Raw genomic sequence first — 13514 nt, 5'->3', positions numbered from 1 at the left:
AGGGGTGCTCAGCACTCTTCCAGGCTTGGCCTAGAATAAAGAGTAGACCTTTTTAATTAAAAATCAGAGTAAGACCTCACCGAATCCTCCTGGTAAACATGTTCAGCTAGTGCCAGGTTGTAAAAGAGACAGAGGCCTGGAAGAGTTAGGACAGGAGAGAGAAACCAGAGACCAGCCAAACTCAGCGGGGAAGCTTACTACAAGGTTTACTTTTGCTGTACTAATTGAGAGCACCAGGAGGTGAACATGTGGTTATTGCCCCAGGGACTAAACTTAGAGCAAAGTCATCTTAAGGATAAAGAGTGCCAAAGCTAAAGCAGCTCAGACGCGACAGTTAAGCGATGGGGTGTGGGGCAGGGATCCCTGAGCTGTTGCTAGCTCATAGGTCCATGGCACAGAGCAATGCAGAGCCAACATACCCACTCGGCCCTCAAAGCAGCTTTGCCCCATAATGAGAGACCTCCAAGCCTGAGCTCAGCTATTGCCATACCAATGGTGCCAGTGCTCCCAGTACTACTGCAACACATGGGAAGCCAACCCAGCCCACGATGGAGCTAAGCCTCAAGATCCAGGAAACAAACCAGGCAACTCTCCCAACAGTAAGGGTCTGGTCCTTGTCTGCCTTAACGTGGTAGCAGCAGTGACGATGTGTATCTTCTATGTGTAACTTCTTGAGAGAAGGCTAATATTAATGTCTTGCTCACATTCACTGGCCGCATTTGTGCCTCTTCTGTTGCTGCCAGATATCTCCATGGAGTAAATCATATTGACTGTGTTTATTATAAGAACTAAGTGATCAGCTGTGAACTTTCTTTGACATAAATATTTTGCCATTAGCAATGACAAATAGCAACACTCACGTTGCAAAAGTAACATTGGATTATTCCTTTCCATGGGGGTATTTGTGTTGAAAGAAATCAGAAGAAAACTGTGATCTTCAGGATCAAGGGAAAGAGGTAAAAGGAGGAACGTGATGGCAAGGATATTTATCCCACTGTGTAAGAAGAGTTAAGTGAAGAAAGTATTTTAAAAAGTGAGAAGGATTGATTTTTTCACACAGCGCTGGAGCTCCCCTGCACAGCTAGCCTTGACTGTGGCTGCAGGCAGCACGCACCCATGGGGCACAGCATGCTTGGCTCAGCAGCACATGCAAGCGCCTTGTACAGGTACAAGCTGAAGCTGCACCCACACATTGTGTGCATTACACCACACCAGCATATCTGGGGGAGGGGAGGGTGGGGATCAGGCCCAGTACTTTTTCTTCTGAATCCCATTATTACTAAACCTCTGCAGTTACAGTTGAACAAAACAGGGATTTTTCTATTCTTGCAAGATTTCCTACATTTCTGACTGGTGGTGTTGGCACCTTAAACCACGTCTGCTCACAGGCTGAGCAGGATGGAAGAATGATGAGCAGCAAAGGGAATTAATTTCTCAGAGACATTTTTCAAAGGTACAAATGAGAACTGGTGCTTTAAAAATAGCTTTGACTATATTTCTATAGCGCACGTCCTGTAAGGGATTCAGCCCTAGCACATAAGCTTGTTGCTTCCCTCCTGTGACACGCAGGCAGGCAGTCTCCCACTGATGTGGATGCTTAGGCTCAGGGAAGACTTGCTCCAGGCTCTCCTAGCAGAAAGTTACAGGTTAAATTAACAATCCAGGAGTATGTGTACATATATCTGTTCATGCATACTATACTTCATGGACTGTACGGCAAGTACATCAAAAGAACTACCAGGTGTAACTGTTTTAACTTCCCTTTTATAAAATTCTTTATAGACTGCAGACCTGCAGGCTTGGATTGTAAACTGCTGAACCCAAACCATTTCCAGGCCAGAACTGCCAGGCAGCTGCCTGCCTGGATCCAAGGGCTGCTCAGGGCTGCAGTAACAGGTCTAGAGAAAGGATCACCTTGGAAGGGTGAGGCTCCCACTTGAAGAGCTTAGAACAAGTTGTTGGCAGATGCATCCCATGAAGGAAATAACATGGGATGTTGCATTAGAAATGTGGGAGACTACCAATGTAATGTTATGTGACGTAACATATGAGAGACCCTGGACAAGGACTCCCAGCAAGATTCTTTAGAGCCAGGAAACAGTCACAGGACATTATTACCAAGCCAGCAGTGTCACTAGGCTGTTCTCTTCTACCCCTCAAACTGGGAGTTTAGGGAGGCTGTAATGCAGAGGAGTTCTGGGATCTGGCAGCACAGCAATACATTGTGGGAAGGTCACTAGTGAGGCAGAGGACACGTTGCATGGAATGATGTAGGAATTAGAGCTCCCCAGACAAAAGATTTCAGAAGTTCACAGGAAGGACAAGCCCCCAGAAAGGAGCTGCAGGTTGAAAAGAGATTGATACAGAACAGCAATGATTTGTGCACCCACAGGACAGCACTGTGCTAGAAACCCAGCAATAAACTATAGACCAAAGTGGCAAATCAGTGAACCCAGGGGAAAGGCTTTGGAACGAGGTTCTGCTTTTTTAGGATCTCTGAAGACAGGAGTTTACCTTGGATGAAGGGAAAAAAAAAAAAAAAAAAAAAAAGTCTTTTATATATAGCAGGAAAACCAAGGCAGTAGCCGCATCAGAAAAATGAAAGCTACAGATACCAGCAAAATATGGGCAATCTGGCTTTAACAGACAAAGTCAACATCTGCCCTGTGATGGTAGCCTCAGAGGCAGACGAGACAGGGCTAAGATGTGACCCCTGCAATTAAAGAGAGGGGTTTCCTCTGCTGAATGCTAAATTCAGGCAGGTTTGGAGATGAATGAAAACTGCATGCCATAAGGGAGGGCCAGGAATAGAAAGCCCATGTGGGGGAAGAACTCTCTAGATGTAGCAAATGCATCTCCAAGAGGCTTTATCATTCTTATTTTGTCACTACTATCAACAATAATAAGAAAAGAGCTTACAGAGCAACCTCCCCAATCCCTAAGCAATGCATCCAGAGATTAGCAGCAGAGAGCAGTGGGCAGCTTGAGAAAAGCTGTTCAACAAATGTAGAGGCATGCATAATAAGATTACTGAATTGGAGTTGCATGTTTTCAGGGATAAACGTGATATTATTGCACTGGCAGACGTAGTAGGAACAGGGGAAAGGATGCGAAATAGCCTGTCAGAATGGAGGGGTTGCTGCAGCTGAGCTCCCAACAGGACAGGGACAAGTGGGAAGTGGAGGCAGCGAGGAGGAGAGGAAGTGCACATCCTACTTGACATGCAGATATGCAGAGAAGCTTTTTGCAAAGTGGGTGATGTCATCGTGTTTTTCTCAGCCTTCAGGACAGCAAGAGAAAAATAGATGAAACCAGCACATGCAGAGGAGTCTGTAAGACGAGCAGACTTCCCCCCCTCCGCTCTGTGCAACACTAATTGCTCAAATATTGATCGGGAAAATAATTTCTAAGGACTAAAAGAAGAAAGGATTTCTTTTCCTCTTAAGGGGCAAAAAGGGCAATATTTTTGCAGAGTTGCTGGAAAGGTCCAGGTGACCAGAGGATTTCCAAGACCATATAAGTTAGTTAAGATGTTGAGTTGTTCTAATTTGTTACTCGTTTATACTGGAAGGCACAGAACAACAGCAGCCTGTGATTTTTCAGGATGCCATGAAGACTAGTTGAAATAACAGCTAGGCTGGCTCTCTCAAGGGGCATGAATGTCTCACCAGGCAGGCAAGACACCCACAGATCCTAACTAGCTTGGTTAGTAAAAACAACAGCTACAGGAGGGACCTCTGCTTTGGAAACCCAGGGCTGCTAGCTGCATTGTGGGTACCAGAAACAAGCTGCCCAGGCTTAGCCTTGGCAAGGGAAAGAGTAATTAAGATTAAAAGCCCAAACCAGAGTGCTGGAGAACTGCTAGTCACTACTGCCCTGACATGGACACTAAGTCCCAAGAAAAAGCAGCAGTTCTGCTTGGCTTCTGGAGAGCTGCTTTTCTTTCCTGTGGAAAGGAAATCTACCATACCAAAAAATGTAACAGCTACTCCAGAAAATATCTCCACCTCATCTTCATCTAGGGTAAATCTGGACAGATGAAAACACCAGAGTGTCCTCTATGGTTTAAAATGGATGTTATGAGTACACAAAAGTACAGGAAGAACACTGTTTAAAAAACAAAAATCAGCCACCAGACTATTCACACAGACTGAGAGAATGATAAAAATAAGCAGGAACATGCAAAAACAGCAATTGCAGGAAGAGGAGGAAGCATCCAATGAAGACTGCAATGAATATTTCTGAGAAGTACACAGACAAAGTCACTGGAAACAGGAGAAACTGGTCCTTTAATAAAACTTTTAATTTCTCCCTCTAGTCTTACAATGTATTTTAAATAACTTCTGGTTAAGTATTTTTTCATTTGGTCGATTTTGTGCATAGGGGTTTTCCCACTGGGCAAGACTAGCTCAGGGGAGTGCAGCACAGCAAGTGCCTCCCAGTTAAATGGACTGGTGGGTGAAATAGTTTGGGCCCCGGTTGCCCAGCCTGAGCCTGGGGAAGGGCTGGGAATGCTGTCCCCATGGCTTTAGAGCATCTCACACAAGGACAGCACAGCTTCAGTGACAACCGCAAGGGACTGCAGTGTTATAGGAAAGGAGCAAACACCCCAGCTCTGCTAGTGCTGGGGGGTAACAAGGCAAGCCCGGGGCTTCACCAGCTGTCCAATTCCTCATTGCAGAAATCGGGAGGCTCTCATAGAGTGGGTATTGTAAAGTCTAACAGTGTTCTCTCCAGTCACGTACAGGGTGAAGCATTGCACATAAATAAGACACTGCTTGCCATGAGGTGGTTAGTTTAAAAGCCAGACAGATTAGCCAAAAGATATGGATAAATCCCCACTGGGTAAAAAAAGCAACAAAATTTAAGGTCTGGGGGATTCTTCTCCTATTTGAATGCTGTTTTGCATCCTGAGGTTTATCACATAATTCCTTGGGGAAAAAAAAAAAAAAAAAAGTAAAACACAACTCACACTTTCAGTATTCAACCAGTCCCAGTATAACCATAAGAAGCTCTGCAGCAAGCTGTTATGGAGGAGTCAGGTCAAGTGTTGTGCAGAAAACGTGAAAATACAAACAACGTTGACAGCTGGCAAGAAAGCTCACCATGCTGGAGCGGGAGTTAGGTGGTGGGACATGGCTTACAGAGGGGTTTGTGTTAGGTTTCAGGGAGAACCTGCATTTGTAGCCATTTTCTAGACTTCTTAAAGGAAACATGAAGGTAGCCTCGATTTGTTACATTTAAATGGAAAAAAAAACTTTGCATTGAGTGGCACTCTGAAGAAAAAGAATAGGTGAGATTAGTACAGATTTTCCCAATGGTGATTTTAGGTCTTTCAGTGACAGTCATTAAACCTCAGAATAGTTTACTTTGTTCCCTTTCCATAGGAACAGTCTGAGCTCCCAGACCTGGCCAAGCAGATGGAGCCTGGCTTTAGGAAAGGTGACAGAAGTTCCTGGAGGCCCGTGGCCTTAGCGAAAGTGCTCCACTGAGCAGACAGCTGAGGAAAGCTGGCCAGGAGCTGTCAGATTTAGAAAAATTCAGCCTGAAAACAGAGCCTAGGCACAGCTAGCTAGGTCAGATAACAGGTCAGGCTGCCAAGTCCCTCTCCCCACATCCTTCCATCAGGAGTAGGAGATTTGGTCCAGCCTATTCAATGTGTGGAATGAATTCTCATGAAGGTGATCAAAGCAAAGGGCATACTCTGGCATGAGAGAAAAGCTATCCAGCAGCAGGGAGAAAATCGGATAAAGAATAGGCTTAGCAGCTCTTCTGTCCCTGCCTGGTAAGCTAATTGTTCATCATGCACATTTTCCTTGCTACATTTGAATTGAGTAGAAATTGGTGTTTGGGAACTGCTGGAATATCTGAGGTCTGAGAACGTACAGCACCATTTTCATTACAGTAATGAAGTCACAGAATGGTCGCTTTAAACATCAAGGGTAATAATGCATTACCATTCCCTCTCAATTAATCCAAAGCCTGCAATGCCGAATGCACTTACTCCGAGAATTTTCTCGGAAAATGATACTACAGTATTTCATTTATAAATCACAAAAGACACTTATTTGGCAAGAATGACCCCTGCTCATATACAATAAATCATGAACATCAACAGTCTCTAATGGATTTTGAGTCAGTGCCACAGACAGCAAAGCCCGGGGCCTGTGTTTCAGGATTCCAGGACTGTGCCAAAGGAGACTTATAAATGATTAATGCATTCAGCACAGTGTCATCTGTGCCATTGGAGAAAAAGAGACATTCTGGGCCTCCGTTTGTCATTAAAGAAGTGATAATCGGTTCAGCAGCCGACCATGCCTCTCCCTTCCCCTGCCAGAATGAGCCATTTAGCTCCACACTTCATAAAATCCCTTCCCCAAACTTCCACACATGCTCTTGGTTCATGATGCGCAACATTTTGATAAGAGAAAAGAGGGAAAGAAGAAGTCTGTTTTCATAAGTGGCCCACCAAAGCCAGGCTCCCTATGAGATGGAGCCAAGGTTTGCATTTGCAAATGTACATACAACAGGGAGGTGACGTTAAAGAGATAGCTGGGGCCTCTTTCTACTACTTTGCCAGACTGTGAGGACACTGGTCCATAAAAAATTCAAGTTTTGGTCCCTACTGCTCTGTCTGTCGTGCTTTTCAGTTATTCATCACACAGTTTTCAACCTCTCCCCCTTCACTTTTGTCCCCATGGTTACTGAATCACTGCGTTCAGAGAGATTTTCCTCACTAAAGAACGTGACTAACATGAGACAGCTAAATTATCAGAACCAACTCTGACATTGGTTTCTCCTAACATGGATCTTATCTTCCAAGCGCCTTCAAATAGATCTGTTGCACCGGTACCAACTTCAGAGTAAGCAACACTTCAACTATTGACAGAGACAGAGCTGCAGCAGTATTGCACAGGGCGACTTAAAATAGGCTGGATTCAGGTAAAGGATGAAATTCAAACACTGGCTTTAGCAGATCCACCGCCTTGGAGCACATGATGCAAACAACTAGGAGATGTGTTTCGCTGCAAAATTTTAAGTTAAGCCTTAGAAGGGGAGGCGTTATTTCCTGAATAGAACTGGGTCTTAAAGTTCAAATACATTTCCTCTTCTTAAAGGCCAGTTTGATTAAGCAGTAGGAGACACACATTTTAGGCCCAAAGAAATCTCTGTTACAAAACGCACCAAGGCGGCCACTGGATAACAAGCCTACAACCTCTAGCCACAGCAATCCATGTACACTGACCCACAGGGCAGTGGAGCTGCTCCCACACTGAGCGGCCTGGGCTGCCTCAAACCAGATCCCTTCCAAACTACCCGCCACACACCCCCCCCCAAAAAAAAAAAAAATTAAAACTTGTTTGCATCCGAGAGGCCTTTCTCCCCTTCACTCTGAGCATCCACAAGCCTCCAGACATGAAAGCAACGTTAGCAGGACAACACCTTGTAAGAATCACCAGTCATGAGCCAATATAGACAAGGCTTGAGAAGAAACGTGAAGCTCTTACCTTGGCCGCTACGGAGGAGTTGGGCTTCTCCAGGAGGTCCCAGAGCTTTTTCCTTTTGTCAGCACAGCAAGTGTTATCAAATTCCTCCCCTTCCCTTTCCCTCAGTGTCTCAGCTTCTCTCTTCAGCTCCTCATTCATCTGCTCCTTCTTCTGGTGGTAGCGGGCCTGGCAGCAGGACTCCAGGTAGATCTCATCCACCCCCCAGTAGTCCAGCTCCTGGCTGAAGGACAAGGCGCACATCTCCTCCATCATGTGCAGCTTGCCAGTACGGTAGAAGTTCAAGATTGAGGTGAATGCCCCGGGATGCCTGTCGAAGAAGTACTCGTTCTCCTCCAGGTTGTAGTCATCACAGATCTCCATGAGGGAGTCATGTGTGTTGCAGTCTCTGAGCTTACCCAGCCTGGTCCGTGGCAACCTGTCCAAGGTCCGCCAGAGAACCTCGTGGGCCAGCCCCCCCACGTTGAGCTTGACCCTTCGGGAGCAGGCCTTGCTCCTGACGATCTCGGTGGGGTCCGGAGGCAAAGAGGTAGTAGAGCGAGATCCATGCTTATTCATCCCCAGAGGCATCGCTGGTCCCCCTCAGGCTGGACGCTCCAAGGTGCGGCGTGGGGCAGGACGCTCTCCTCACCTCTCCTTCCCCTCCATGCCCGGAGCTGCAAGAGAGGCCAAGCCGTGGGTCCCCGCCCGCCGCCCCCCGCCGCCGCCGCCTGATCCCCGCGCGGGGGAGCGCCGGGCGCCGCTAATCTGCCGGGGGGGCGGCGGCGCTGTCCGCACTGGCGGTGCTGAACCGCGCTCCGGCGGCCGGCCGCTGTCCGCGCCCGCGGTGCCGGCGGCCGCCCGCTCCCACGTGTCGGCCCGGGCGCTGCCGCCGAGCTCCCCCGGGCGGCGGCCCGGTCCCGGTCCCCCCCCCTCCCCGCGGCGCCCCGGGAGGGTCGCTCGCACACCCCGTCCGGGAGAGGCGCGGAGGCTGGACACGGCCCCGGGAGCCTCTGCTAGCAAAGGTCTGGGAGCTGCCGAGCGAGAGGGGAGAGCAGAGCTCAGCAACGCGCCCCAGAAGGCGCCGGGCCGCTGGCCAGGGGTGCGCTGGCGCGTTGTCACCCATCCCGGAGCGACCGGCTGGGAGCGCACCGGCCCCGCCACCGCCGTCTCCCGAGCGCCCGGCCCCGCCGCCGCTCCCTCCCGCAGAGCGGCCCTGCCGGACCCCGGGTGCCCCTACGACCCCACCGGGGCACCCCCCGCCCTCGGAGCCGGCGATGCCCCCGGCCCTGCAGGCGACAGGGAGGCGCGGAAGCTTTCTATAACTCCAGGCTTGCAAATTTCCCCGAGGAAAGAGCTGGGGAAGGGAAAAGGGGGAGGGGGGCTATCTCCAGCCACTCTAACGACGCACTCTACCTCTCCGGGCTACCCAGGGATGCCCCCCCACACCCCCACGCCAACCTCCGCATAACAAAGAAATCAACGAAAATCGGAACAAGGAAAAACCCCGAGCCTTCCCTGCAAAGCCGGGTGGCTTATGACAGCCCTGAGCACTGTTGCTTACACAAGATGGCACGAAGAGAAACCCCGGCGCGGAAAGGAACGGCTCCCCCGCGCCCAGCCGGCACAGCCCCGGGGGTTCTGCTCCCCTCCCCGCCGATCCAGGTCCCCCCCCAGCCCCAAAACCGAGACACCGCCGCTGCCCCCAGGCCGCCTCCGGGGCTGCTCCCCGCCGCCGCCGCCGCGCACGGGGAAAGGCTCCCTCGCCTCGCCCGAGCCCGGCCCGCACCTACCTCCTCCTGCGGGCTCCCAGCGAGGCGGTGCGGGGCTGTGCGGGGCCGAGGGCGGCTACATCGTGCGGCGGGGCGGGCAGCAGGGGCGGCCCCGCTCGCATCCCCCCGCGGGCAGCCTCAAGGCGGAGGGATGGCGGTGGCGCTCCCGGCTGTCCACGGAGCCCGGGGGGAGGGGAAGGGAAACGAGGTAAATCGGATCCCTCGGCAGGAAGCTTTCCCAGGCCTTCCCTCGGCTGCGGCTCCTCGCTCCTGCCTACAGTCAGCGCCGAAGCCGCATCTGCCCCCGCCCCCCCCAGCCCGCTGCCGGCGCGGACACAAAGGAAAGCTCCAGCACTTCCTCCTGCTGCCTCGGAACGGAGATCAACAAGTCTAGGCTGAACCGCCGGCTTTTCCCTGCAATTCTGTCCCGGAGTTGTTTGGAGTGAATTGGAAGTTGGGGGTGGAAGAGAGGAAGGCAGCTCCACCGTGAGCTGGGATGCAGCATTGCAGGGAAGGTTAACGCTTTCCTGGCCGGGCCCCGCCGCCCCGGGGCTGATTTACAGCGGGGGAGGCGCCTGGAGCAGACCCAGCACCGGGGGGGGGGAGGGAAGAGCCGCAGCATCCCTCCTTAGGGGGATGGGGCTCTTCCCACCATCCTCCAGCTCCCGGTGGTATCACCCGTGCAAATAGGAGCAGGGATTGGTGCCAGCAGATGAATGCTGAGCCGAGAGCGCCTGGGAGCCCAGCAGGGCCACCCCCCCCCCCGGCTCCCAGGCCCTGCTGGCTGAGCCAGGAGCAGCTGAGCCCAGCCAGGCTGCACATCACTGAGCAGGGAGCAACCCGGGCCCTCGGCAGCCCCTCGGCAGGGGAAAGACCCTCTTCTCAGGGTGGTTACATGTATTGGGGATACAGGTCTGTGCTGCTGCTTAGGATTGTAAGTATAATAAAAAGGAGCATTCACTAACCTGAAAATACAGCAGAAGTGGAAAAAAGGGCGACTTTCCAGGCAACAGCACAGCATTTAAAGTATCCCTCTGTCCTTGCCTTCTGCCTTCACCCCCAACAAGGGAAATGGACCTTGCCTGGAGCTCCATTAGTACCATTTAATGGGTACATTAGCACTTAATGCAGTTCACCTGCTTAGGCTGGTGTACCAGAGGTATCCGGCAATGCAATGCTCGTTAGCCCTTTGTCCTCTTGTATTGATTGACCATGGCTTTTGGACTCTAGTGACAATTCCTGCTACCAGGTTTCTAAAATAGGAGCCCAGTGTCTGATTTTATGTGATTAACTAGGGGAAAAAGAGTCTCAGTGCTGCTTTTCCCTTCTTTCTATGCTTCTCTCCCTAGCCCCCACCAGTCTCCCATTGCTCAGCATACACAATGTTGATGTTATGCTTTTATATTTGGTTTTGAATGTCCACATCTTCCTTAGAGATAGCTTTCTGAAATCCCAGGCAGTGTTTGTTTTTCTCCAGTACCTCCCACAACTGTATATCAACTGTAAATTTCAGAATTTCTTAGAAGTGGGTCACTACCTTCCTTTTGCAGATGGGGAAAATAAGATATAGAAAAGCAAGATCACCCAGAGGGAGTGGAAGGAAGAACTGGCAATAAAATCTGTTGACCAGTGTAATCCCAGACCAATACCCATCCACTGAAGTAGCTCCTCCTACCCCATGAAAACCTATAAGCAGTATCCAGAGGTGAACAGATCTCCCCTGACTTTCTCGTCATTTCACCTCCAGACCCTGCTTTACTCCTCTTATAGCAGAGAAGACGACCATTCCTCAGGGCTAGGAAACCAAACCTGTTAATGATTACAAAATGCTTTGAAAATTCCAGCTGGCAGATGCTATAGGAGAGCAAGTTAGGTTTTTGTTAGCACTGGCATCCAGGGCACATCATCTCCCCTTGTGAAAATGCAGTCTGCTCTTCTGTGGGAAGAGGGTGCTGGGAGGGAAAATGACAAGTAGCCAAATGCAGGGAGATGCATCAGATTCAATGCAGTTAAATCACTGGGAGAGAGGCAACTTGGGTTTATTAGCAAGGCATTTGTATCTTCTTGCATCACTCTTGCTACCATGCCAATGTCATTCACATGTTCTGCCAAGAGGCCAGTGAACCAGCTGTGAAGGGGGGCACGTGAAGGGGTAGCATGGAAGCACAGACTCCTCCACTGCTGTTCCTCACCCTTCCACGCATCTTCTTGCCAGTACTGAAAAACCATACTAGAGTCTCAGGTAGAAGCTGTGAGAGGGAGCCCTGCTCAGGACAGACCCTCCAACTGGCTGTGCCTGGGGTGATCCAGGAGTCTGGGGAGAGGAAAGGGTGTTTCCACCCCCAGGACATCTGTTCCCTACAGCATTTCTTGTCCCAAGATGGAGAGTTTGTCAACAAGGGGCAGTGCAGGCCTGAGGATGCAGAGCTGTGCAGCCTGCTCACTCTTCTCCAAGGTTATCTAACCCCCTGGTTTGGATATACATTTCAATTGAGATTTTTGTACTCTGAGCTTCTGCAAACTTAATTTATGGTTTGTTATTTCCACAGCCTATGGAGCCAGCCAAATGCTTGAATGCAGTCCGTGGCAACCCCTGTTCCTTTCCAGGTACTACAGCAGTTCTTCACAAGGAAACACCTTAAACCTCAAGTACTTTAGAGGAAATAGGCAGAGCCCAACAAATGCATGTTCTCCTGGGCTCACAGTCAGTAATATACACATATCTGGATTACACCTGCCAGGCAGGAAAGGTCCTTAAGACAGTGTTTGTTGAGCTACAACGTGACAGGGAAATAGGCTCAGCCTAAATGTGGAAATATCCCTCTGCTGATCTGCAGTGACTCCTCTGCCTGCATCAGGAAAAGTGTCACATCTTCGCAAACACCCACGCCTATACAACAGTCTGGCATCTTCCTGTCCATCCTGCGAAGCAAGAGGGGAGGGCAATTTACGTCATGTTACTGGTCAAAGAAGAACAAAAGGCTGTGAGAAAAGAAATACTCCTCACCAGTAAACAAGCGCTCAGCCCCGACACAGCAATGGTATTTGGAACAATGGGTTTCCAGCAGAGATGGGCACAGCAGCTTTGGTGGCCCATGATTTTTGGCTGGTTCCTGATGCTGGAGGATACTGGATTTCACATTCTAAAATGAGCTATAAGATGTAACAATTACACCTATTGTTCTTGCAGCCCAAGGGCCTTGTACTCATCCTGGTGAGTGGGAAGGACAGTTATACACAATAAGCTGTCTCCGTTACAGTGTTTCCTGTTATGTCCCTTTAAGGATTCCCTTAGTTTCCAGGGATTTTCTTTCCAGCATAGAAACACTTTAAGTACAATGGAGATTTTCTTTTGTAGTCCAAAATCCTTCCCCTTAAACGGGAAAAAAATTACCAGGTTTCTTGGCAGAGAACTGTAGCAAGTGTTGAAAAGGGCAAAAAGAACTGAGATACATAATGCAGAGTGACTTGCGCTACTGAGAGCCCAGGAGCATGGAAATACTGGAATACCAGGGAAGAATACTGGAAGCAGACAGCAAAATACAATCCAAAAATGAACCTTAAAGAGACAAGGTCCTCCTTGAAAAACTTAGGCAGAGCTTGGATGACAACAGCAGCAGCAGCTGGGCTCCACCACCACATTGTCCCTTGCTGAAAGCCCCTTTTGGAGGAGTTGAGCTGCACTACTGTGGGAAAGCAGGCTCTGCATGCAGGGGGGAAGCCATGGTAGCCACGGCTTTCCTGGCCCCCCAGCATGCTCCACCGTCCACTCTTGCCTTGTACCAGCTCCTCCTCTCACCACGGTAAAAGCCTTTCCCCAACTGTTTAAGTCCATAATAGCTTCTTGGTGCAGAAAGCAGGGTCTGACCTCTGCCAGGCTCTCTGGGTCCTCAGAGAAGTACCAAAGGATCGGAGAGGGCTGAGCTGCATGGCTGGATATCTGCAAAAGTGGGAGATGGACGGAGGAAGAGTGGAGAGGTCTCAGCAGGGACCAAGGACCAGACAGCAAATGCCCCTTGGCAGAGGGCAGTCTCTGAAAACAGTCTCAGCTATGGAAAAGACAGGTGAGGGCAGCCCTCTCTCATGTTCGGGGGGACAATAAGCCACAGGGGGACCCTGTCCTGTAAGGAGTTGAAATTTCCAGCTTATGTAAACTTTTCAGATGCATTTTGAAGTCCCAGGAGTACCCAAAGTCGTCCCACACCCCCAGTTGCAGGCAGGCTTCCCTCCCTCCTGCTGCCTCAAGGAGGGGCAGAGC

At 50.1% G+C, this 13514-nt stretch overlaps 1 protein-coding gene across 2 annotated transcripts in view; it reads right to left on the bottom strand.

Moving 5' to 3' along the window:
• The window catches only part of KCNB1 (potassium voltage-gated channel subfamily B member 1), a 133089-nt gene extending 122677 nt beyond the window's left edge, over nucleotides 1-10412 (bottom strand). Inside the window, exons 1-2 of one of the 2 annotated variants that reach the window (XM_005235922.3) lie at nucleotides 10222-10412; nucleotides 7509-8161 (exon numbers count right to left, since the gene is read on the bottom strand). In XM_005235922.3, the coding sequence (XP_005235979.1) occupies nucleotides 7509-8075 (567 nt within the window). In that variant the 5' untranslated portion in view covers nucleotides 8076-8161; nucleotides 10222-10412. Of the gene's footprint in view, nucleotides 1-7508; nucleotides 8162-9277; nucleotides 9679-10221 lie in introns of those variants that run through there. The other variant, XM_055814478.1, reaches the window with a different exon arrangement.
• Nucleotides 10413-13514: the final 3102 nt, after the last annotated feature.

Source organism: Falco peregrinus, chromosome 9 (assembly GCF_023634155.1).
Source record: "Falco peregrinus isolate bFalPer1 chromosome 9, bFalPer1.pri, whole genome shotgun sequence".
Lineage (NCBI taxonomy): Eukaryota > Metazoa > Chordata > Aves > Falconiformes > Falconidae > Falco > Falco peregrinus.
Note: the sequence above shows the minus strand (reverse complement) of the source record. Positions and strands in the feature narration are given on the sequence as shown.